At 39.9% G+C, this 24,506-nt stretch overlaps 1 protein-coding gene across 1 annotated transcript in view; it reads left to right on the top strand.

Annotated features, from left to right (window-relative positions):
- The first annotated feature begins 9,928 nt into the window (after window positions 1-9,928).
- Window positions 9,929-24,506, top strand: part of DCT (dopachrome tautomerase) — a 52,130-nt gene continuing 37,552 nt past the window's right edge. The window contains exons 1-2 of the mRNA XM_049778515.1: window positions 9,929-10,223; window positions 18,738-19,037. Coding sequence (XP_049634472.1) covers window positions 9,929-10,223; window positions 18,738-19,037 — 595 coding nt within the window. The remainder of the gene's footprint in view (window positions 10,224-18,737; window positions 19,038-24,506) is intronic.

Raw genomic sequence — 24,506 nt, 5'->3', positions numbered from 1 at the left:
TGGGTACTTGGAAGAGGGTATCTTTCCGAAGTGGGTCATTTTCACATGATTGGGCGGGGTGGGTTATGGAGTGTCAGGGATCAAACGAGGATCAGTCACATGCCAAGGGCAAGTGCCACTGATTCTTGATTATTTTCCTGACTCCCTCTCACTTGTTTATAAGCAAAAACTTCGATGGATGTTTATTACCTTTGGCTTAATGAAAAATGTTTGCATGTTTAGAGAGAAAGAAATAGCCCTTTTCTTTCTCAAGGGATGAGGCAAGACTGGAGAAATACAAAATATTTGTAAAGGGAAAAGATGAGAGTCCAAGGAAAGACAATATCAAAGCAGACTCTGAGCACATCCATTGCCAGAAGGCTGTGTAACGGATTTGTCTTTAAGCTTCAAAGCTGTCCAAAGCAAAGCAAGAAACTAGGTTAACAATCCATAGACTCTAAAAATGTCAGGACAAGCTTGTTATTATAAGGCAGGACAGGCCTTTCTGGATCTGAAAAAAAACCTCTTCCCTGGATCCCCATCAAATAGGATAACCAGGAGGTATTAGATGACATAAAAAAACCTGCCTGACAAGTTTCTCAGGATATGTATTTTTTTCATAGTAGACCTTAAGCGTAGGCTGATGGCTTGTGTACCAAAGGTAACTCAGTAATGCTAGGGAGACCAACATTCTAAAGTGTTAGAGCTTTCTCTGTCAGCTCTATTGACAATAGAGATGAGGGCTGGAAGGACCGGCCTACAGTATGAAGCTTACCACAAAGAGTGGTAAGTGCAGATAGAGAAATGACTACACTGACAACTATCATGACAATGGTAGTGAGTTAGAGAAATATAAGGCATGGTGTAGGGGAGGAGGGAGATAGAGGGCATTGATGGTATGAAGGTTTGCACTGGTGAAGGAGGGGGGGATGTTCTTTTTTTTTTTATCACCTGAACCCAAACTACAAACATGCTTGTATCATCATTGGTGCTTAAATAAAGATATTATAAATAAAAAAGACTTCTTTGTCAAAGTGATGGATTTCTTAATTCTGTTCTGATTTCCCTAGTGATGCATGTAAGCTAGTAAAAAAAAAATTTCAGATTAGAAATACCTTGCCGGCGCCGGAGAGATAGCACAGTGGCGTTTTGCCTTGCAAGCAGCCAATCCAGGGACCAAAGGTGGTTGGTTCGAATCCCGGTGTCCCATATGGTCCCCCATGCCTGCCAGGAGCTATTTCTGAGCAGCACCAGCCAGGAGTAACCCCTGAGCACTGCTGCGGTATGGCCCAAAAACCAAAAAAAAAAAAAAAAAAAAAAAAGAAAAACAAAAGAAAAAAGAAAAAAGAAATACCTTGCCAGTAAAAACGTGATGCCCCCAAATCAACCTTCTTATTTGTAATATAAACAGTGATGAACACAATTGTATTGTTCTATGTATTATGTACTATTCTTATTACACAAAGTTAGCTAGAGAAAAAAAATCTTATTTAGAAAATCTCTGAATGGTGGTGGGTAGAGAGACAGTACAGAAGTTAAGGCATTTGCTTGCATGTGACTGATAGTAGTTCAATCCCTGGCACTACATATGGTCCCCCAAGCCACCACCCCCGAGGAATGACCCATGAAGTAAGCCAGGGTAAGTTCTGAACACGCAGGGTGAGGAAGAAAAAAATATGTTCAAAATATTTTGAACTTTGTGGGGCCCAAAGGACAATTGTTTATTTTCTAAAAAAATTTAAAAAAGTTTAGTAGATCCAGGCTATTCATTCTTGTATTGTTCCAGAACCTGTATTTGAATTGCATTCTGAAGGCCGTTGTAATCGATGAAATAGCATAGTAATGACAGCAAGCCTCTGCTTGACATAAATTGAGTCGGAGATGAAGAATGAAAAGTTTTCAGGCCTTGAGCACATGAAGCATAGTAGTATTCCCTGGAGACAGTTATGAACTGGGAAATGCAGCCTAGTGAAAAAACACTGGTCATGACCCATGGTCTTGGAGTCAGAAAAATACTAACTTGTTAGGCTTAACACTTGAGACCCTTGAATTTCTTCTGTGAAATGGAAATAATACCTGTGATTAAATAATGAGTAAATCACTCAAAAATTTTACTACAAGTCAGATGATCTTTTTTCTAACTATCTCCCATCTTTTTAAGTATTAAGAGAAGTATCTTCTCATCCATTTTGTTTTCTCTTTTCTCTTTGAAATATATAGAAACTCACATTTGGTGTCTCCATGGGATAAGTAGTGTTCCTGATTTCATAAGGGATGATTGAAGAGACATACCAAAAATTTTAATTTATTTAAGCATCTTTTTTTATTTTAGGGCCATATCTGATAGTGATCAGGACTTAATCGTTACTCTACACTCAGGGATCAGTCATGGCAGTGTACAGGTTACTATTTGGGACATTGGGTATTAAACCTGGGTGGACCATGTACAAGACAAATGCCCTTCCCACGTTAGTATTATTCTGCCCCCAACTTAGCAAATATTTTTACAGTGCTTATAATTTGACATACTGTATTTATGTAAGAATGGGTTGTCATTGGACATTTCTCTTTAATTATTGGGTCCTTTTTCTCCAAGCCCAGGGAGTAAGTGACCTGTGTCAGTCTAGAAGAAGGACAGCAAGTCATAGGTAACTTTCTATGGTGGACACACTGACCTGTGTCAAAAGGCCATGAATATTTGCAAGTCAATGGTGCTAAGAGTATATCTGCTGGCTCTACTTTATGTGACATATATTTTGTATATGGTGACTTCCAAATGGCTGCTTTATGAATCCATGAGAAGTTTGCAAAGTCTATAAATATTCACAAAAAATACTTATGCTAAATTCTTCACACAATTTCAGGACATTCATGGATGCAATGAAAGTTATACCTTTCTTCCACTATCAACTCTGAATAAGAGTTTCTGTTTGAGCAGTGTGTCTGCCAAATTTCTTGGTTCTTTTTATCCTTCTTATCAAAGAGTTGGGTTATGAATATTCTAACTATTTAGTATAGTTGAATTAGAGGCAGAATATGAGAAAACACACTTTATTACAATTTATCTGATAATATTTAATAGAAATGAAAACAGATTCTTGCATTGAGATCTTGTTTAGACTAAAATTGTTATACCACTCCCATTAATATTTTACAACCTTAATCATTAATATCTCAGACTATGACTATATTCTGAGGTATACTATTTTAGTTTTGCTTTAGTTTTGAAGCCATTCCTTGTGGTGATCAAGGTTTACTCCTGGCCCTATTTTTAGGGATCCCTTCTGGTGGCCTTAGGGTCCCAGAGATTGAATCCAAAACAACCAAGTGTAAGACAAGTACCTCAAGTGTTGTACTATAGTTTTGGTCCCAGCATGTAGGTTTTTAAAGAAGTGGTTAGTTAAAAACAAGACACTTATGGTGGGTCCTAATATGAATGTTAAAAATTTGTACACCATGTGACAAAGGTCTAATGACCAAAATATATAAGGAACTCACAAAACTTAACAACAATAAAATGAAAAATTTCTTAAAACTGGAAAAAGAGTTGAATAGACACAATCAAAGAGTCATACAGGTGGACAACACACATGAAGAATGCTCACCAATGCTGATGATCAGGGTAACACAAAAATACATAAATGAGACAGTCCCTCACACCCATTTTAATGCCTTCTATAAAATGTCATGGAATTCTCCAACATGTAAACTACACAGCATCACAGTTCCATGACTAACCTTACCACCTTTGAATTATCTCAGATAGCCCAATCTTCTTGAAGAGCCTTTTAGGGATGGGAAAAAAACTGAGTCCCCACCCTGCCAAGGCTCAGTGTCCCACCAACACCCTATATCCTCTGGTGTGTAAACAGTCCATTTCAGAGCTCCATAACTAATCTCAAAGAGATGCCAAGCTGCTGAATCATCCCAGTTCCACAGCTCCTTGAGTGCACAACACCTCCAAATTTTATAGTATTGACAGCCCAGTAGGAATACAACAAATTAGATGGGGAAGCTTCATTGAGCACTTTAAGCTTAATGAGCACAAACTATAGTACAAAGGACTCAACTAGTACCTAAGAGCTCAGCAAATCCTCAGATAATGACTTTAGTAGCACTGTTGTGAGATATGTGTTGTAATAGGCAATATAAAGAAAATTATTTTGTTCTTGTTAAGCAGACAGGCTTGGGAGAAGGGTTGGAATCTGAAGAGATTAGTGGAGGGAAAGTCACATTGGTGGTGGGATTGGTGTTGAAAAATGGAATACCTGTAACAAATGTTTTATGAACAACTTCGTAAACCATGGTGTTTAAATAAAGTTTTTTTAATCTTTAATTTTTAGTTATTTTTTTTATTTGGGGTTTTGAGCCACACCCAGCAACGCTCAGGGATTACTGCTGGCTCTGCACTCAGAAACTGCCCCTATCAGGCTCTGGGAACCATATGGAATGCTGGTGATCAAACCTGGGTCTGTCCCAGGTCAGCTGCATGCAAGACAAACAAACACCCTACTGCTGTGCTATCACTCTGGCCCTATAAAGTTTTAACTATCTTTTAAAAAGGCCAGGAAACAATTTTTGACAGGGATGTGTAGAAAACAAACCTACATATAACATTGATTGATAGTATGTTACTTGGTTCAACTTCCTGGAAAACAGTGTGGTTGTAAAGGTTCAACATGCTGTGATCCCACCTCAAGAAAGTGGGTCTGGAGCAGGGATTGCTGCAGGAAATAATCCAAACCAAACTCAGAGGGCTAATCATACATGGTCTGGTAGCTTTTTGCCTTGTAGAGCAAAAGAGAGAACTGCCTACCAGAAGTACAGTTTTTATAAAATACAGAGACCACTACTGGGTGGGGGTATGAGGACAGAAGACCGATCCTGATCCAGTCCTGTCCACATATGATTGAGACATGTAAAATAAGATGACAAGTAGAAAAATCTCTGTTTTGGATAAAACCAAGTTGTAAACACACAGATATAAAGAAATCAAGGATGATCATTGTTTTGGGTGAAATCAAATTGTTAACCAACAATTGTAATTTTTATAAACATTGAAAGTCAGTCTTCCATCTAATCCAGCAATTTCTTTCTCAGTATCCATCCAAAAGAACACCAGAACAATAATTCTAGTGAGATTTATGAACACCTGGGTTCATTGTAGCACGACTGACAATAACCACCACTTGAAAACAACCCAAATGCCCAAAGACAAATAAATAAGTGGATAAAAAATATGACATAAGAAAAGATAAAATATTTTCTTATTGTGGAGGTGGCTGTATGGTAAGTTCTTAGTGTTTATTCCTGACTCTTCGGGGTCCTCAAGGGACCACATGCCGTGCTGGGAACTGAACCAGGGTTAACCATGTGACACACAAATGCCTTAACCCTCTGGTATCTCATTGGGCTGAAATCTTGATATTTGCAAAGACATGGTTGGATTTGAAGGGAGTCATGCTAAGTGAAATAAATCAGAAGGAAAAGGAAAAATACTGAATGATCTCAATCATCAGCAGGATAAAGAGAAGCCAGCAAAAGGAACAAACTCAGTCAAGTGAAAACAAAATCGTAGGTGCAGCTTACCAGAGGGGAGGGAAGAGGAGATCTAATGGTCAGTGGTTGAGAGATTTTGGTACTTTGGTGATGGCAATGTGGCCATAGTTGAGAAGGTGTATAATTGTCCACCTAACACACAGGTATTTGTAGAAACCAATATGACCTCAATTAGAAACTATATATTGTTTCTCTCTATATTAGTTATATATTATAATATATATTAATTAATATTATAATTATTAATCATTAATGATTAATTAACATAATAATATATATTAGTTCTTTTTGAGTCACACCCAGCAGTGCTCAGGGGTTACTTTTGACTCTGTGCTCAGAAATCGCTCCTGGCAGGCACTGGGAACCATATGGGATGCCAGGATTAGAATCACTGTCCATTCTGATCTTCTGTGTGCAAGGAAACACCCTACTGCTGTGCATCTCTCCAGCCCCCAAAACAAAAAATATTTTTAAAAATAGAGGAAATTGGACCAGAGCGATAGCATAGCTGTAGGGGCATTTGCCTTGCATATGGCTGATCCAGGACAGATGTTGGTTCTATCCCCAACATTCCATATGGTCCCTCAAGCCAGGAGAGATTTCTGAGCACATAGCAGGAGTAACCCCTGAGTGTCTTTGGGTGTGATCCAATAGCCAAAAAAAAAAAAAAGAGGAAATTGAGTCACAAGAAAAGACTTCAGGAGCAGGCATAGCACATGAAGGAATAGCCCATGAAGCAGCAATCAACTCTGTTGAATTCTGATTCTGTGCTGGAGAGCAGCTCAAGATATGAATGTGCATTGCATGTAGGAGGCCATAAACTAAACTCAATAGATATAAAATAAAATAAAAATAAGGGAAATAAAGCATAATATAATTTAAAATAAACTTTAGCTTCTTCAATTGTAGTTCACAGCTCTAGAGTCCCATAACCAAATGTCAGAGATGTGGTAACAGTACAAGTCTCTGAATGCACAATGATCAAAATATTATTAAAAATCATGTGTCTAGTGAATCCAAATGTTTCTGGCAGTTTTTGCTGTTTGCTTATGCTGCTTCCTCAGGTGAGAAGGGGTGGTGAGTGGTAAGAAAAATTTAAGAGGCCCTAGTTTGAGGTCCAGAGCAATAGAACAGAGGGTCAGATGTTTGTCTTGAATGTAGTCTACCCAACTTTGATCCTTATCATTCCATATGGTCCCCTGAACTCATCAAGAGTAATTCCTGAGTGCATAGCCAGGAGTAACCCCTGAGCAATGCCAGGTGTGGCCTAAAAACAAATGAAAAATAAGCCCTGGTTGAAAGTGTCTCATCTGCAGTGCTTTCATCTGGTAGCCCTCACCAAAAATCCAGACCCTCCTCTCCCAAGATAATTCTGTAAGAACAGTATAGAGATGAGGCAGAAAAGGGTTTTGACGCAAAAGCAATCTTATGAACAGTGTATGAAGAAGATACAGGCTTTATGTTAGCATCACATGCAGTAAATGAAAAATCGGCAAGTGATAATTTGGAGGAAGTGATGGAAGCAAAGTGAGTCTATAGCTCAAACAGGGTTTGTTTTTGGCAAAGGATAAAACTGGACTTTCAGTGGGGAACTTCATACAGCATACATGCATGCTATTTACAGTAATACATGACTGAAACCTATAGAAGGTCACCATTCAATGACATTCTCTCAAGTTGAAAGAGACTTTTTGGGTTCTGCTTTGCATGAAACTACAGCAGCCAAACGCCACCCCCCTAACCCTCTCCAACAAAAACAGCCTAGCTGGGTGATGTAACCTTATCAAATGTCAAAGCCACCAACTTTGTTTTAGATCTATAACCCCTGAACCACATGGTTGCATGATACCTTAATATCTTCAGTAGTGTTAGCTCAGTAGCTTCACAAGAAATTTGGTGGAAAAATTGTGAGACTTGCTGTGGTTAAAAATCAGACAGTCCCTACCTCCCCCAGGAGACAGGCCGGTCATGACTAAAAACGCCAGATGATGGTTTGAATAGCAAAGGATAATATGATATTTGTCCATAACAAAAGTCACGAGGATTGACTGTAGGAAGGCAGCAGGATATTGGCCCACACCATAGTCACAAGAACTGACCATGTGAGCCTGATTGTAGGGTCGATGGGAAATCTTTAACCAATTCCAAACTGGATAATCTTACTGCAGACATGACACTGTCAGACTACCTGAGAGTGTTCCCTAATAAAAATCTTGTTGGCCAAGTCTGTCTCTGCCTCTGATTTTTGCTACCTTTCAAAAGTTCCATAGTGGTCTCCCAAGCTCAGTGAGCCTAAACAGGAACACAGAAGTTTCAAACAGCACCAAACACAGTAAATCCTCAGACTTTAGTTGACTTTAGAAACAACATGTTGAGAGAGAACAATTATTTCAAATTGACCTGTGCTATTCTAAGTTTTGATATTTCCATTTGCTTTTGTGTTAGAACAAGCATATTAAGTAAAAGTTGTGCCTGCATGGAGGCAGGCTATGGTGATGGGTGAGAGAATGGTGAAGGGAAAGTTACTCTGATGTTTGAATCTTTAATGCGTGAAATGACTGCCCTATGAACAACTTGGAAAATCATGGTGTTATAATAAAAATTAGAAAAAATAAAAGACTTAAAAATAAAGCAGTGAACAATAAAATATTGATTTATCCTCTTTCTGGAGACAAGAGACTCTTGCCAAGAGGACACAGTTTAGTCTATAAAATTATTAGAATACAGAATTTTATTGTTTGCGGTGCTTTGTTGTGTAGTCATTTTAAATTATTATGAATTTACCTTTCAGTGAAAAGGATGAAACTTAGGGCCTCCTGCATGCAAAGTAAGCAGTCTACCACTGAGCTACATTCCTGGCCTATTTTGGGGTCATAGAAAGACAGAATATGCCAAAATTTTTCTGCTGATGTTGTTCCAATAAGTCCTTCAGACATGGCTTTGTTTTGTCTCAGTGATGTATATGTTAGAAGAGCCTGGCATAAAACACCATCTTACCCCACAGCCTCAAGATTTGCCATCCATTTTCAGGGGGAGCCACTGATTGGCAGAATAAATGAGCCATCGCATCAGTTTAATGTCATGAGGTACAGACAGAGGGTATAGAAATATTTCTATATTTTTATAGAAATATATCTTTTTTCACCTTAGGAAGAGAACATTCTCTCTCTTTATGTCCCAATAGAAAGCATTCTTGGAAGTTGTCAGTAGTTCCCCAGCACCCCTGGTGACAGTTAGGCTGTTCATTTCACACTGGGTGAGGAAAGAGGGACGCTCAGGGCGGGGGCAGGTATGGGTCACAGCCGACTGGCTGCAGTTGACAAGGCAGAACTAGCAGAGAAGGCAAAAGATGATGCTGGGAAGCTCGTCCTTCAGCGGGTCCCACGACCCCATCCCCATCATATCCTGTCTTCCTTACATTTTTGGAAGCATCACAATCCCATGAATAATTAAAGATAAAATATGTTATCCAGATGTGGCAAAGAGGAGAATAGTATGTTGTCTTCTGGAGGGAAGTGGATCCCTAATTGGGGAAGAAAGTGAGTCTTTGTCTGCCGGCTATCAATGTTTCTTTATTGCTGGAGTCCGGTGACCCCTCACAGTGGCCTCCCCAACAAGTCAGAGAGCAGTCATGAGTAGATGGTAGTTAGCACTGCCTGCTGGTCTGTTAAAGGGCCTTTCACGGAGGCCCTGACTCCCTAGGAAGTCTGAGGTTAAGCTTGGCTGGAGCACATGAGCTCAGATAATGAAGACGGTGTTACTCCCTTGAAACAAAGCCAGAAACTTGATCTACTCCTTTGTACACTTTGGGTCATGTGCTAACACCCAGGCTTTCTCCAACGCTAATCCCCCTAATGATGCTTTCTCCCAGCCCTTGCACAAACCGCACAAGGCCTCCTGGCCTGGCAAGCCAGACAGAATAAAGGCAGCACGGTGCTAGGCTTTTAAACTGAGTTCAAGGCAATTAAAGTCAAGGGCGAGAGAGGGAAGGAGCGGGTTAGAAATACCAGCGTAATAAGCAGTTTGACTGGGGCGCTCTGCAAATTAACTCAATTAGACAAAGCTTGATTTAACGGGGATATGCAGGGAGAAGCACTACCCTCATTAAGGTGGACTGATGGAAGTGTGGCTAATGGAATTAAATTTGTTTTAGTGATTTGAATCACACATAGAAGAGTCTGTACATGTGATCCTACACACGTGTACAAGTACTGGCATTGGGAATTTTTGAATATTATAATTGTTACTTTTTTTTTAATAGAACGCCTAACAGAAATTTATCTCCTAAGCTAAAGGCCCCCAAGGCTCCAAGTCAAAACCAAAACAGTCAAGTTCTTGTGAGAAGATGCTCAGGCGAATGCAGCAGAACAGTGTGGAGTCATGGGAGATCATGAGCACCCTTTGGTGGTGGGTTCTGCTGGCTGCTCTGGGCTGCGGACACCTGCCTGGAGCTTGGGGGCAGTTTCCCCGGGTCTGCATGACAGTGGATAATCTGATGTCCAAAAGGTGCTGCCCTCCACTGGGCTTAGACCCGGCCAATGCTTGCGGTGCTCAGCAGGGCCGGGGCCAGTGTAGGGAAGCACAGGTGGACACCCGACCTTGGAGTGGCCCTTACATCCTGCGAAACCAGGATGACCGTGAGCAGTGGCCCAGAAAGTTCTTCCAGTGGACCTGCAGCTGCGTAGGTGAGCCATGAGGGATTTTGGTTCCAGGGTGCGGTGGGAAGGATTTCCTTTGGGATCACACCCAACCCAGCTGAAGGATTGGGAAAGGCAGACCCAACTTGCTCTTTCTGCATTGGAGTTGAGTAAGGCTTATTAGTTGGCTGCATTCTTCCCAGTCTATGGGAACTATCTCAAGATAGTCTGGGTCAAAATCAGTGACATAAACCCATGCCAACTGCCCACTGGCTTGTTGGCTGGAAGGGGAAGCTCAGGAACAGAAAGGCAAAGCTTGAAAGGCAGAGCAAGTTATTTCAGGATGGGTGTGGTGCCATCTCCTTCCGAAATGGGTCTAAACTTGTTGGAATATGTGGGGGGTGGTTGAGGATTGGCTTTGGGTAGCCAGTAGAGAGCAGAAGCTCTGTCATCTCAGACTCAGTGTTTCTAAGGATCAGGTGGAGTCTCCATGCTCAAGTGGGGTATCTGTTTGTTCAAGGGATGACTGGAATGTGGCTGCCAGGTAGAGGATTGTACCCATTAGGTACAAAGGCAATTCCCAATCTTGATTGGGTTTCATCTGGGCACTTCAAAATGTGTTCAGGACCCCATTCAGGCCCAATTGAAAAATAAGATTTTTTTTTGGTCATACCTGGCAGCACTCAGGGGTTACTCCTAGCTCTATGCTCAGAAATTGCTCCTGGCAGGCTTGGGGGACCATATGGGATGCTGGGATACCACCATCCTTCTGCATGCAAAACAAACACCTTACCTCCATGCTATCTCTCCATCCTGAAAAATAAGATCTTGGTCTCTCTCACTACCTGGTCCTTTGGCATTTCTGCACATTGTTCATTTCTCAGGCTCTCCAGAGCCTTCTCCAGTTCTTTAATATTAGGATTTTTTTTGAACTAAGTGAGTGAGTGCAGCAGTGTTGAATACTCAGTTCTAGCAGAAACATTGGCATTTGGAGCACAGAGAACATGGGCAGTAAAGTAAGAATCGGCTCTACAGTGTCTGGGCACTTGAGATTTTAAATTCTGATGTTCCCTAGAGTTTAAGATACTGATTGAACTGTGTTAGGGTATCACAAGGGAAATGAAGGGAATTTTTAGGGTGGACTTTTATGCTTAGTGAAATGGAATTGCCTCTTTTCTGGCTTGTACATCTAATGCACTTTCCAGAGATGCTTGTTATGGACTTAGAAGCAGACTGCCCGCTTTGCAGGTATGAACTCTGAGTTAGATCCCTGGCACCACTCCATGCACCAGGACAGTCCTAATAGTCCTTACATTCAAGATTCCCAACGCTAATTCCTAGTAAAGGAATGAGAGAAAAGAGTTATAAAAAATAAACAAAAGTTTCAACTAGTTCATAATCACATTGTTAATTTTGTGTTTCTAAGACATATCTTACATTCTATTGAGGTTATTCATTGAATCCCCAAATTGGAATGTCTAAAGAAGTCATATTGAATATATCAATATGTCAAACTCTCCATGTTTGACTCTTTTGCTCTCTGATCTCCTAAAGAAATTGCACCTTTGCTTTTGGAGACATTTTCTCAATTATTCTCAGTGCCTTTTAGTTACATGAGAAGTACAGTTTTCATTCAGCCTGTGTGATTAGACAGTTCATGAGCTTCTTTGGTCATGATTCAGAAATTCCCTGGACATGTCTTCCAGCTCTTTCAGTGAGAGGAAGTGGCATCTCTCAAGGCCTGGGACTTTCCATATAGCATCTTGGGGGGCAAAGAAATCAGGACACTTATTAATACTGAACTCATCTTCTTTCCATCATCTTACTCTTTTTGACTGGCCAACAAGTCTTTAAGATGGAAAGAAAAGAGAACCATAGATACAAAGGACCATAAGAAAGGGTAGCTTCTTTCTCTCCTGTGGATTGATGTAAGTTTTCCTTCAGAAGTGAGAGGAACTTAAGGTCCTAGAATTCTTTCAAAGCCAAAAAAGATCCCTGTTCCAAGAAGAACAAACACACTAAGGAGACTTGGGGTGAGCACAGAATGTACATGTGTGAGATCCTGAGTTTGATCCCCAGCACTGAATATTCCTACCCAGAAACTTTAAGGTCAAGTTGTAAGGACATTGTAAGTCGAGCTTCCTCAAAATATGCACCTTTTCCCCACCAGCGTTGTGTAGGTCACTGTTGCTCCAGAAATCTGCCTTCTGCCTATGATTATTTTCCTTCACCAAATGAGAGAAAAATTCCATTTCTCCATGGTTTGATCTGTCAAGGCTCATTTGGTCATGGCTCCTTTCATAGCAACATTGAATGGCTCTGCTTTCTACTGCTGAGATGGTCTTTCCATTGAAGTTTCTGAGCACGAACACCTTAGTGAGTGAGCTGGAAAATTAGTTAGCACGCACAATAATCACCATTCCAGGCCATGTCATGTACTTAGAAGAGAGAGCTACTTGTCTTTTTGGGGTGAGTATTTCATGATTTGGAAAATGGCCTTTAGAATTAAAACCACAACTTGAATCCTTCCCTATTTTCTGATAGTCTCATAGTTCTTATTTTTGGGGGGCACACCTAGCAGTGCTCAGGAATTACTCCTGGATCTGTGCTCAGGAATTAAGCCTGGTGTGCTCTGAGGACCATATGGTTTGCCAGAAATCAAACCTCAGGTTAGCTGCTTACAAGGCAACTTCCTTACCTATTGTACTATGGCTTCAGCCCCAGTCTCATTGTTCTTTTGAAAGTAAAACGTTGGATTTTCTCAAATTTATTAAGGCTTGGGGGACCATATTGGATGCCGGGGGATCAACTATGGCCCATCCTAGTCTAGCACTTGCAAGGCAGACACCTTACGACTTGCGCCACTGCTCCAGCCCTAAGAGTTTAAGTTCTAAGCATTACTGATTGTGGTCTTATTCCACTCAACTAAAAATAAAACCATAAATAACTAAAATAACAACAAACTTACTGTAGTTTATATATTCTTGAAGATATTTTATATATTCTTGAAGCTATATATCTTGGGTTAAAGATTTTAACCCAAGGAATGGAGTTAATGACATAGGAGTTAAAGAACTCGCCTTTTATATATCTTGCCCCAGTCCTGTCCCATATATCCTGCCCCAGAGTTCTGTGCCCCAGAATTACATGATTGCCTGAGCACCAGCAGAACAACCCCTGAGTACTGAGTCAGGAGTAGCTCTCAAGTACTTCCTGTTATGGTACAAAAATAAAACAAAAACATTAAAATATGTTTATCCTAATAAATAGAAATTGCTGCAAGCTCTGGAGGTAGAGGGTTGCATTATACACTCATTGTCCTAAGAGAATGTCTCTGTTTTCTGCATGGAAAAATGAATCCCAAACCATTGAACTTAATTGTCAGTAACAGCAGAATTCCAGTCAATGTGGACAAGAGCCATTCACCCTAGGGCAGTACATGGCAATTGGCATTTCTGAGAATAGACCAGTTACAGTTGTGCCTGTAGACACACGGCTGAGTGTGAAAAAAAGGAGCACACCCCATTGTTTTGGAACAGTTGGCTGAGAATTTCTTGTTTGTCTAAGTGACTGTCTCCGTTTTCCAATCTCTGAAATGGGTCTAATGATGAAACCACACTTGTAAAATCCTTTTGAGCTCGGTAGATGAAAGGCTCTGGGTGAGTATCAAGTATTGTTATTAAAATAATAGTGCCTCTAATGAAAAGGAATAGGCTATTTAGAGCTCCTTGTAAAGTTACTAATCGGTGGTCTTTAAGCTTATTTAATCTAATGGGCTTCTAAGGTTGAGCTGAGGCGGTTCATGTAAGAACATGCAATGTTTAGTTTTGCTCTTTCCATTTTTATCCCTGTTTCAAATAAGTGCAGAACTTTGGCTTTTTACATTTAAATTATACTCAAAATATAGCCAGTGGTATGCATATTAGTGTCTAGGATTCTTCTTTATTATTCTCATCATTTTGTAGTAAGGTATACAAACTTTCCTACCATTATTGGTGAGTTAAAGGGAGGGAGGGGATTGACCATGCTAAATTGATACAAGGAAAGACTGAAAATTTAAAAAATTAAAGAAATTACTATCAACCTATCTACCTACCTTCCTTTTCCTATCTATCTATCTATCTATCTATCTATCTATCTATCTATCTATCTATCTATCTATCTATCTATCTATCTATCTATCTACCTATCTATCCATCGCCTGAATGCACTCTTAGGAACAGATTTAGGAGCTTAAAAATGAGAGACCTCACTTGAGAGATTTGGTGGATTATCTTTAAGACATGCCGTAAAATAATTTTTTTTTGTTTTAGGGCATACCTGCAGAGCTCAGAGAGGTTACTCCTGGCTCTGTGCTCAGGAGTCACTCCTGACAGGCTAGAGGGGACCAAATGGGTTATCAGAGATTGAACCCAGGTTGGTCCTAGGTAAGGGAAATGCCCTACTTGCTTTGAGATTGCTCCAGTCCCAGGAAAATAATTTTTAATAGAATACAAGGATGAACTCAAATCCAAACAAATATCTTCTTATTAAAATGGCCACATTACTCCATGGGGCAGCTCTAGTTTTTTGAGATGTGAGAGGACTTAGTTCAATCTCTAGGTGAAGTTTCTCTGGTCCTGAGTTAGAATTTATTCTTTGTCCTTTGTCCTTCATGGTACTCTGTCTGTTCCTCTGTTTTCACTATTTCCAAGTTACGATGGGGTTGATAGTTTATCACAACATGCTCTTCATCTCCATTAGACTAAGGCAATAGTCTTTATCTTTCTGTTCTGCAAATATTTGCCTTTTATTCCATTATTTATATATTTTTCCACCACCTTCCACCTCTATGCTTATTTGTCACAAATTAGGGATCTTCAGGTGCAAAGAGAGGAAACATCCTGTCATGATTTTTATGGTATCTAAGGTGTAGTGGATGACTAAGACAGCTGTGAAAATGAACACGATGACTTCTTAATAACTCATCTGTAGAAATGATCATTATATTAGCAGGTTGGGCTTATTATGTATTAGCCCAGGGGAGTAAAACTCATCTCAATAAGACAAATCTGAGAGAGGAAGCTCAAAGTAATCAAGTGAGGCACATATCTATTTATATTTAAATACATTATATATATATAAAGTGATGGGAACCTAAAGGAAGGCAAACTTATTGCTTGGATAGTCTGCATTCAAGTGGTAAAAGTTGACACACTTATTGTAGAGTAAATGAATGAAACGATCACTTATTATTGGTATTTTTCCCCTACCCACTGAAAAAAGAACTGTGATAATAATAAGCAGACATCCCTATACTCATGACATATGGTTGACTTCTGAGGCCCCAAATTTTATGCCTTTATTTGTAGAAATATATTGTACTTATTATTACAAAATATAGGAGTGTTATCTTAATGTTTTATTTGTATTTGCATTTTTTTTTAATTTTGGGTCACACCTGGTGATGCTCAGAGGTAACTCCTGGCTGTGTGCTCAGAAATAGCTCTTGGCTTGGGGACCATATGGGACCAAACCATATAGGGATCGAACCAAGGCCCATCCTAGGACAGCAGTGTGCAAGGCAAACACCCTACTGCTGCACCTCACTCTGGCCCCTGTATTTAAAATATTTTTATACTTACAGGTACTTTCAATAAAAATAGACAAGAAAGTGGTATACAAGTATAAACAAACACATGTAACATGGTCAACAAATGGCTTGAGGAGCATGGCACAGGGTCATAGCTCATACTGGCATACTTTCTTTGCAGGAACCTCAAGTTTGATCCCTTGTAAGGTTTAGTCTCTCCTATATCCAAGATGTTGTTCAAAAATGCCTTCAGGATCTGGAGCCCGAGTTATAATAAAGCCACTAATTAGTTGCATGCTTTTCAGCAGTTGATCATTTCTTAAGGTCTATTATAAAATGTGGTTGATAAAAGCAACTGAGTCACATGAGACTTTTTTTGGGGGGGTCACACCCCATGGTGCTCAGGAATTATATTCAATACTGGGAATCAAACCAGAGAAGTGCCCAAGCCCCTGTACTATCTCTCTGGTCCTGAATTCCAGGAATTTTAAGATAATACATTTCAAAATTGTTAAATTTTCATTTGTAAGATACAATTTGGTTTTATATGCCTTTTTTTTTTGGTTTCATATGTCTTTATTTCTGGGGGAGTCATACCTGGTACTGCTCAGGACCTATATTCTTGGTCTGTGCTCAGAAGCAACCACTGTGGTGCTCCATAGACCATATGTGGTATCAGGGTTTCAAAGCAGGGTTAGCCGAAGTGCAAGACAAATTCCTAAACCTCTTCATGATCTTTCCAAACCCTGATTTTTATGTCTTTCATTTATTCAACAAATATTCATCATGTATAAGATCTGCCTTGCTGTTGCTTGTTATGAGTGTAAGCACTGGGATGATTTTAGTGAAAGAAGATTGCAAAGAACCAGAGGGAAACATCACAGAGCAGCTGACCCCAATGTGTGGAATCAGGTGATTTCAGACAGACTCTACTGTGAAACCAGGCCTCGCCTAAGTGTCCAGGGCAGAGCAAGCTGGGCAGATGCATAGGGAAAAGTGTTCTAGACAGAAGGCATGGACATTCAAAAAGATCTGGAAGCTAGAGAGGAAGTGGAGAGCTTGAGAACTCCTCCATATTTTGCCTGGCTCTTCCTGTCCCCCCCCCCCAGGAGGGTTGCATGAGGGATTTTCTTTCATTCTCCATTTCAGACATTTCAGCACCTAGAATCATGCTGACATTCCATAGATGATTTCAATCTTGAAGTAACTAACACTGGAAGGATAAGGAACAGATCTCACCAAAAGCAATACTCAAAGCTGAGAAAAATCAAGGCCAGGCTCAAAAAAATTTCACCGTTGGAACTAACCCAAGAAATACTTTCAATGTGATCTCTTAGTCCAGGGTTGATAAGAGAAGACGCATGTGCTTGACAGGAACAAGGCAGTGATTTGCGGTTCCTGCCACTAAATCTGCTAATTCACCTCTCTGATCTGCCAGCCTTCATTGATTTTTGTCCTAACTGTCTCCTCTGTGAACCAAAGCATCTTTTTTAAAAGGTTGCTTTCACTTGATTGTCTGGAGACGCACTTATTTATTTATTTATTTATTTATTTATTTATTTATTTATTTATTTATTTATTTATTTATTTACGGTTCACATTTAGCTTGGTGCAGATACTTTCCTTCTCCAAATCAATGCACTGCTATGTGCCAGTCTTTTCACATGTGCCCTGGGGAGGTGGGGCTCAGCAGCATGCACAATTGCTCCTGCTTAGGTTCCCCTGCTCGGCCCCTGGTGGGACAGGTCTAGGAAGAGGATGGTCCTGCTGTGAGGCCCTTGAGAAGAAGGAATATCTGTATTCCCTTCACTTCCTCTCTCCCCCCTCTCCTCTCCTTTCTCCTCTCCTCCCTTCACTTCCCTTTTCCTCCATCCCTCTTTGCTTCACTCCCTTCTCCCTTCCTCACTTCCTCTTTCAATCTTCCTATCTTCCTTCCTTCCTATCTTCCTTCCTTCCTATCTTCCTTTCTTCCTTCCTTCCTATCTTCCTTCCTATCTTCCTTCCTTTCTTTCTTTCTTTCTCTTTCTTTCTTTCTTTCTTTCTTTCTTTCTTTCTTTCTTTCTTTCTTTCTTTCTTTCTTTCTTTCTTTCTTTCTTTCTTTCTTTCTTTCTTTCTTTCTTTCTTTCTTTCTTTCTTTCTTTCTTTCTTTCTTTCTTTTTCTCTCTCTCTCTCTCTCTTTCTTTCTTTCTTTCTTTCTTTCTTTCTTTCTTTCTTTCTTTCTTTCTTTCTTTCTTTCTTTCTTTCTTTCTTTCTTTCTTTCTTTCTTTCTTTCTTTCTTTCTTTCTTTCTTTCTTTCTTTCTTTCTTTCTTTCTTCTTTCGTCTCACAGCTTATTTCTGGCTGTGTACTTATGTATCATTCCTAATCATGCTTGGGGGATCACGTGGGGGTACAGGGTACAGACATCTGCAAGCCCAGCACCCTAATCACTGTATTATGATGAAGGAACAATGAAAGGTAGGAAGGAAAAAAGGAGGGTTGAAAGGAAAGAGGGGAGCGAAGAAATGAAAAAAGATCAGGGATGGGACGGGGAAGAATAAAGAAAGGGAGGAGAGAAAGATCAGTCTCAACTTCCACTTCTAAGCATACCAATTTCTCTTTTGGTTGAGAGTCACTCTAATGCTTAATTTTTCTTACACAACTTTTATTTTTTTTTAAATTACACTAATTCTTTCAATGCCTTTAATGACAGCAGATAGAGAAGTAGTGGAGATAAACACTTCCAAGTAAACATTCAGTGGGAACATTGCTGTTCAGCTTCTGGCAGTGTGCAAAGCATTGCTTATCTGTTTGCTTTGCTCAGATGATTTCTAGGTAACTCTAAGATTTGGTCCACTGGGAATAACAAGAATTTTAGGAAGAGAACCAGGGAAGGAAGTGAGTTGACTTTATCTCCAGCGTGTACCACCCACTTTTCTTCCATGCTTGCCTAGTGGTTTTCCAAGATACATCAACTTAACTTCTTTGTTTATTTTTATTTTTCAATACTAGGAAACTTTTCTGGCTACAACTGTGGAGACTGCAAGTTTGGCTGGACAGGTTCCAACTGTGATCAGAGAAAGCCTCCAGTAGTTCGAAGAAATATCCATGCCTTGACCCCTCAAGAGAGGGAACAATTCCTGGATGCCTTAGATCTTGCGAAGAATACCACACACCCCGACTACGTCATCACCACGCAACACTGGCTGGGCCTGTTGGGGCCCAATAGGACCCAGCCGCAGATCACCAACTGCAGCATTTATGATTTTTTCGTATGGCTGCATTATTATTCTGTTAGAGACACTCTCTTAGGTGGGTTTTGCTCATGAGTTCAAGGCAGATGTCCATTGATTTGGATTGGGTGGTGTGGGGCATCACTTTACATAAATGAATGAACTCGAAGCTGTTTTCAAGGAAGGATTAGTGTTGGTCTTCACTTTTTTCAAGATAATTCTTTTTTGCTAGTGATTGTCACTCATTGAATGGAAGCGCCTTTGGATTAAAGAATCTTTTGGATTGGTCTTTTACCCAACCAGTTCTCTACCCTAGGGTGTGTTCTTTTCTTCCCAATAAAAACACTGGGTCCTAGGGAGAAACCACTTCTGGTTTTTAAAGTTTTTTTTTTATTATTTTGGTTACTGAACTTTCTGCTTATTGGTCTTAGGGCTCATGAGTGGAAAGCATGCAGTGGAAGTCCCTGAACCTGTTTTATATCCTTTAAAATATTTGGAGTTCCCATCCCAATGAATAGTAACTCTTCTCTGTATCTAAGATTTTCCCATTTTTTTTATTATAATATAATTTTATTTTTATCATAGTGGCTTACATATTGGTGACAATAATATTTTAGGTACATATTCACATAAAATCAGGAGGGATTCCCATCCATCACCAAATTGTTCTCCCTACCCGTCCATTTTTGTCTTCCTTCCCATTTCTTCTTCCCTCACCCCCCGGGTGGCTAGAATATGTGGTCCCCTCTGTATCTAACCTATTACTTAGTAGTCTTGCACCTGTTTGGTCTTGATGCCTCCCTTATTTCCCCCTCTAACTGGAGGCAAGACCAGCTATTTCAAGTTATGTGGTTTTGCCTGAAAAAGAAAAAAGTAATAAATTGGGGTAAGAGTCTAATACCCCGAAAATGGGCGGAATCCTTCTAGTGGCTCTCATCATCGATTTGGGAGGTGAAAAGAAAGAGAAGGTGAAACACTCCACCAGTACCAAAAGAAGTGTTAAATATCCATTGAGGACTCCAGCTTTATCGATAAGCACCACAAAAAACAAACAAAAAAAAACAAAACAACACAAACAAAAACACAACAAAAACAAGCACACAAACAAAAAAACACACCATGGTCTTGAAATAAGAAACATGGCATAGCACATAACGAAAGAAAAGAGAGGAAGAGAAAAAAATAAGTATAACTGGGGACAACAATTTCAATAATCACACCCAAAGAGAGAAATCGACCAAAATAGATAGGTAAATGAAAATAATAATAATAATAAATGAAGGTAAAAAAATATATATATAAATAACCAAGGTTTTGTGCTTTTTGTATTTTTGTTTTTTCCCTCCTGCCCTGGCACAGTAAATATTGGGGTCATTTGAAAAGAAATTCACTTGGCCTAAAAAAATATGGGGTTTCTCCGTCCTTGGAGTATACTGTCATGGGGATCAACTCTAGATTTTGCTCAGGATCATTTACTCTCCCGGTGGCGTTTTTGTGGTTGGTAGACTTCTGCTCTGTCCAGGGTGATACAATCAGAGCTCTCTGTTTAGAGGTCTCAGTATCTGCACAGATCCTGAGATGGGATTTATGATGAAGTCAGTCTTCGTGATTCTAGAGGTTCTGTTACCTCAGTGTCATTTTAATCCATCTTCTGTGGTTGGTGGTCTTGGGCTTTGCACTGAGCCTAGGATGGCACCTAGGTTAGCGTCTTTCTTTGTGCTTCCAGAAGCTCCATTCCGTTACAATTGTCTCTGCAGGACCTTTGGGACTGGGGATCATGCTTATTGTGCAGGTCATAGTTCAAACCCTAAACTAGGGCTTTTTTATTGGTCCCAAGATGTGTACAGTCTGGCCGTGGTTCTATCAGCCAGTCATCTGTAAATCGCGATCTTGGCTTTTGGACCTACCAAAGGGTGCCAAGTCTTCTGGTTTTGTCTTGTCGTTAGCTGGTAAGGTAGGCTAATCAGCTCTAAGGTCAAGTTGTTCACATTTTCCTCGTTGTCAGGATATCATGTTAGAGCTGGCCCTTGTTGTTGACCCCGCAGTATTAAGGCTGTCCTGGATGGGATTTGTTTCCTGCAGCTGTGTGAAGAGCTGTGCCGTTTCTATGTCTGGGATCCAGGGTTCAAGGCTGGATGAATGGTATCTAATCACCTGAGGCCTAAGTTGATTCCACATGACATATTTTCCAGGTAGGAGATATCCCTGTATTATTAACAACTGTGAGTTCCTATCTCTATTAGATAAGAGCTCTTTTCTATATGTAAGATTTCCCCTTTATTTAGTGTGCCTTTGCAGGGAGAAATGGTGCTACATTATATTGTCGGTGTATTTGGGGGTGGACAGAGGGGATAACAGAAACAGGTCACATCCCCAAAAACGATAAAAAAATGAAATAAAATAAAATAAAATAAAAATAAAATAAATAAAAAAAGAAAGGGAATGACAATGTATATGCTCACAAATGTATATGTAGGACAGGCATTTGAAAAAATAAATTAAAAAAAATAAATAAATAAAAGAAAATGAAATAAAATGAGTTAGCGAAGCTTTTAAAGGACCAAAGTGGTGCAAAAAACTACCTTACATTTGGGGGAAAGCCGGTAAAGATGTGGTGTATTACAGGTCTCATGCCTATGTTGGAAGTACAGTTTTTCCCATTGCCTTTTGGGTTTTTCTTGTGGTGTGTGGGTTCCCAGGCATCTTTCTATCCCACCCCCTGGCCTTCTTCAGTTTGGTAAAAATTTGTGGTAGGGAGGTCTTGGAAGAATTCTTGTATTGGGGATACTTTTGGACCTAGGCCCGGTTTCAAGAAACAGTCCACGTTAGGGGGAGTTGGTAGGGAGGGCCGCACAGCATGAGTCCGCAGGGGAGTTGGCTGTCTTTTCTTGCAGGAGACTAGGTGTGGGTTTGACTGGGTGTCCCCTCGCCTGGGTGCTGGGTACTGGTTCGTTGGATAGGAGGTCGATCTTGATGCCTAATAGATTAAGGACTGAGGGTGAAGAGTTTTAATATGGTGGGAGATCTGGATGGGATTGAGGGGTGAAGGGATAGTTAGATTTCCGGAGGGGAGAAAGGGGAAGGTATATGGGAGGGGTATGAAGGGAGAGAAAAGAAAAAATACCTTATAAAGAAAGGGAGAAGAGAATGGGAAAAAAGTAAAGAGAAGAATAGAAAAGAGAGAAATGAAGAAAGAAAAAAGAAGAAAAGAAAAAAGAGAAAAAAAAAGAAAAAAAAAGAAGAAAGTAGTGAGAAGAGAAGAGAAAATAGCAAGGGAATGCTGGATTGGTTGATTGTGTTCGATGAATAGAGTCTGTAGTTTAAGTCCGTACGTCGTAGTTACTGCCTCGGTGATCTGGCTGGTCACGTGCTTCAATTCCTAAAAGAAGGTATAACCTAGAGATAAAGTGTATGTTAAAGATTTTTCTCGCGGCTATCTCGTAGTGCAAGCAAGGTATGGTATCTCGTGTAGTATCCTGAGTTGCCACCTTAGTTTGTCCGCCCTTTGTATCCAAGGGTGCCTGTGGACAGAAAAGCTGAGAGGTTATTTAAAATATAGTAAGATAAAGGCATTAAAACATAGTGTTAAGGTATGTTTCCATTGCAGTCAGTGATTTCCCGTGGTGTTCTATACTTGTGTTCTTGTATACGATCTCTAAGGGATTATTGTGGGCCTTTGTTGTAGAAGTCTGATTACATACCTGTTTCTCTCTATGCTGCTGTCACTGTTGTTGCTGTTTTCTTTGTGGTATACTGTGTAGTCAAGAGTTTGCATTGTTCCTTTTTCATGTATTTTGGACACTGCTCCCAAGTATATGTTGACTATTACAGTGCTCAGAGTTTCTACCCTGTTAAACCCAGTTATTTGATTGTTAGGTATTAGTTGTGTATAAAATATATGTTCTAGGTGCTTCAGAATAGTGCTACCATTCTGTGTTTATCTTTTGTCTTCTGACTTACTTCCTTTAACATAACATGATCTAGGTCCATCCACGTTGCTGCAAAGTCTGTGATTGTATCATTTCTAACTGCCATGTAATATTCCATTGTGCATATGTACCACATCTTAATGATCCATTCATCTGTTGTTGGACATCGAGGTTGGTTCCAAGATTTGGCTATTATACTGATTTTTGCGATAAATAGTGGGGTGCATATGTATTTTGGGATGAATATCCTTCCAACTTGGGGGTATATGCCTAGGAGGGCAATTGCTGGGTCAAATGGCAGCTCAATTCTGAGTTCTTTGAGCACTCTCCAGACTTTTCTCCATAGATGTTGAACTAGGGGGCATTCCCACCAGCAGTGGATGAGAGTTCCTTTCATACCGCATCCCCGCCAACAAAGGTTGTTTCCATTATTTTTTATGTGAGCCATCCTCACTGGTGTAAGGTGGTATCTCATTGTTGTCTTGATTTGGATCTCCCTGATGATGAGTGAAGGTGAGCATGTTTTCATGTGTTTGTTGGCCATCCTTCTGTCTTCCTCAGAGAAGTGTCTATTCATTTCATCTTCCCATTTTTTTATGGCTTTATTTGGTTTTGGGGGGCTCAGCTTTCTGAGTGCTTTGTATGTTCTAGATATCAGCCCTTTATCTGATATGTCGAGTGAAAAGATTTTTTTCCCATTCTGTTAACTGTCTTCTTGCATTAAGTAGGGTTTCTTTCACCATGCAGAAGCTTTTTAGTTTGATGTAGTCCCATTTGTTTATATTTGCTGTTAACGTTCTTGCCATTGGTGCTCCCTTCTCAAAGACCTTTTTGATATATAGGTCTTCGAGTGTTCTGCCTATTTTATTCTTGATAAACTTTATAGATTCGGGTCTGATTTCAAGGTCTTTGATCCATTTTGAGTTGACTTTTGTATAAGGGGTGAGGTATGGGTCAATCTTCATTTTCATACATGTGGTTTTCCAATTGTACCAACACCATTTGTTGAATAGACTTCCTTTGTTCCATTTCAGGTTCTTGCCTCTTTTATCAAATATTAGTTGGCTGTATATCTTGGGGTTTATGTCTGGGAATTCTGTTCTGACCCACTGGTCTGAGGTCCTGTCTCTGTTCCAGTACCATGCTGTTTTGATTACTATGGCTCTATAGTATAGTTTCAAGTTAGGTAAGGAGATGCCTCCCAGCTTTTTGTTTTTCAGTATGTGTTTGGCTATCCTGGGTCTTTTGTGGTTCCAAATAAATTTTGTGATTGATTGTTCTATTTCATTAAAGAATGGTGTCTGGATTTGGATAGGGATTGCATTAAATCTATATAGTAGTTTGGGTAGGATAGTCATTTTGACTATGTTAATTCTACCTATCCATGAGCATGGGATGTTCTTCCATTTCTTTAGGTCGTCTTCAATTTCTTTCTGAAGCGTTTTGAAGTTTCCCTGGTATAGGTCTTTCACTTCCCTCGTAAGGTTGATTCCTAGGTACCTGATATTTTTTGATACTATTTTAAATGGTATTGTATTTTTAATCTCTCTCTCCTCAACTTCGTTGTTTGTATATAGAAATGCTACTGTCTTTTGTGTATTGACTTTGTATCCAGCCAC

Source organism: Suncus etruscus, chromosome 8, assembly GCF_024139225.1.
Source record: "Suncus etruscus isolate mSunEtr1 chromosome 8, mSunEtr1.pri.cur, whole genome shotgun sequence".
Lineage (NCBI taxonomy): Eukaryota > Metazoa > Chordata > Mammalia > Eulipotyphla > Soricidae > Suncus > Suncus etruscus.
The sequence above is the reverse complement of the archived record's forward strand: the minus strand, read 5'-3'. Positions and strand labels throughout refer to the sequence as shown.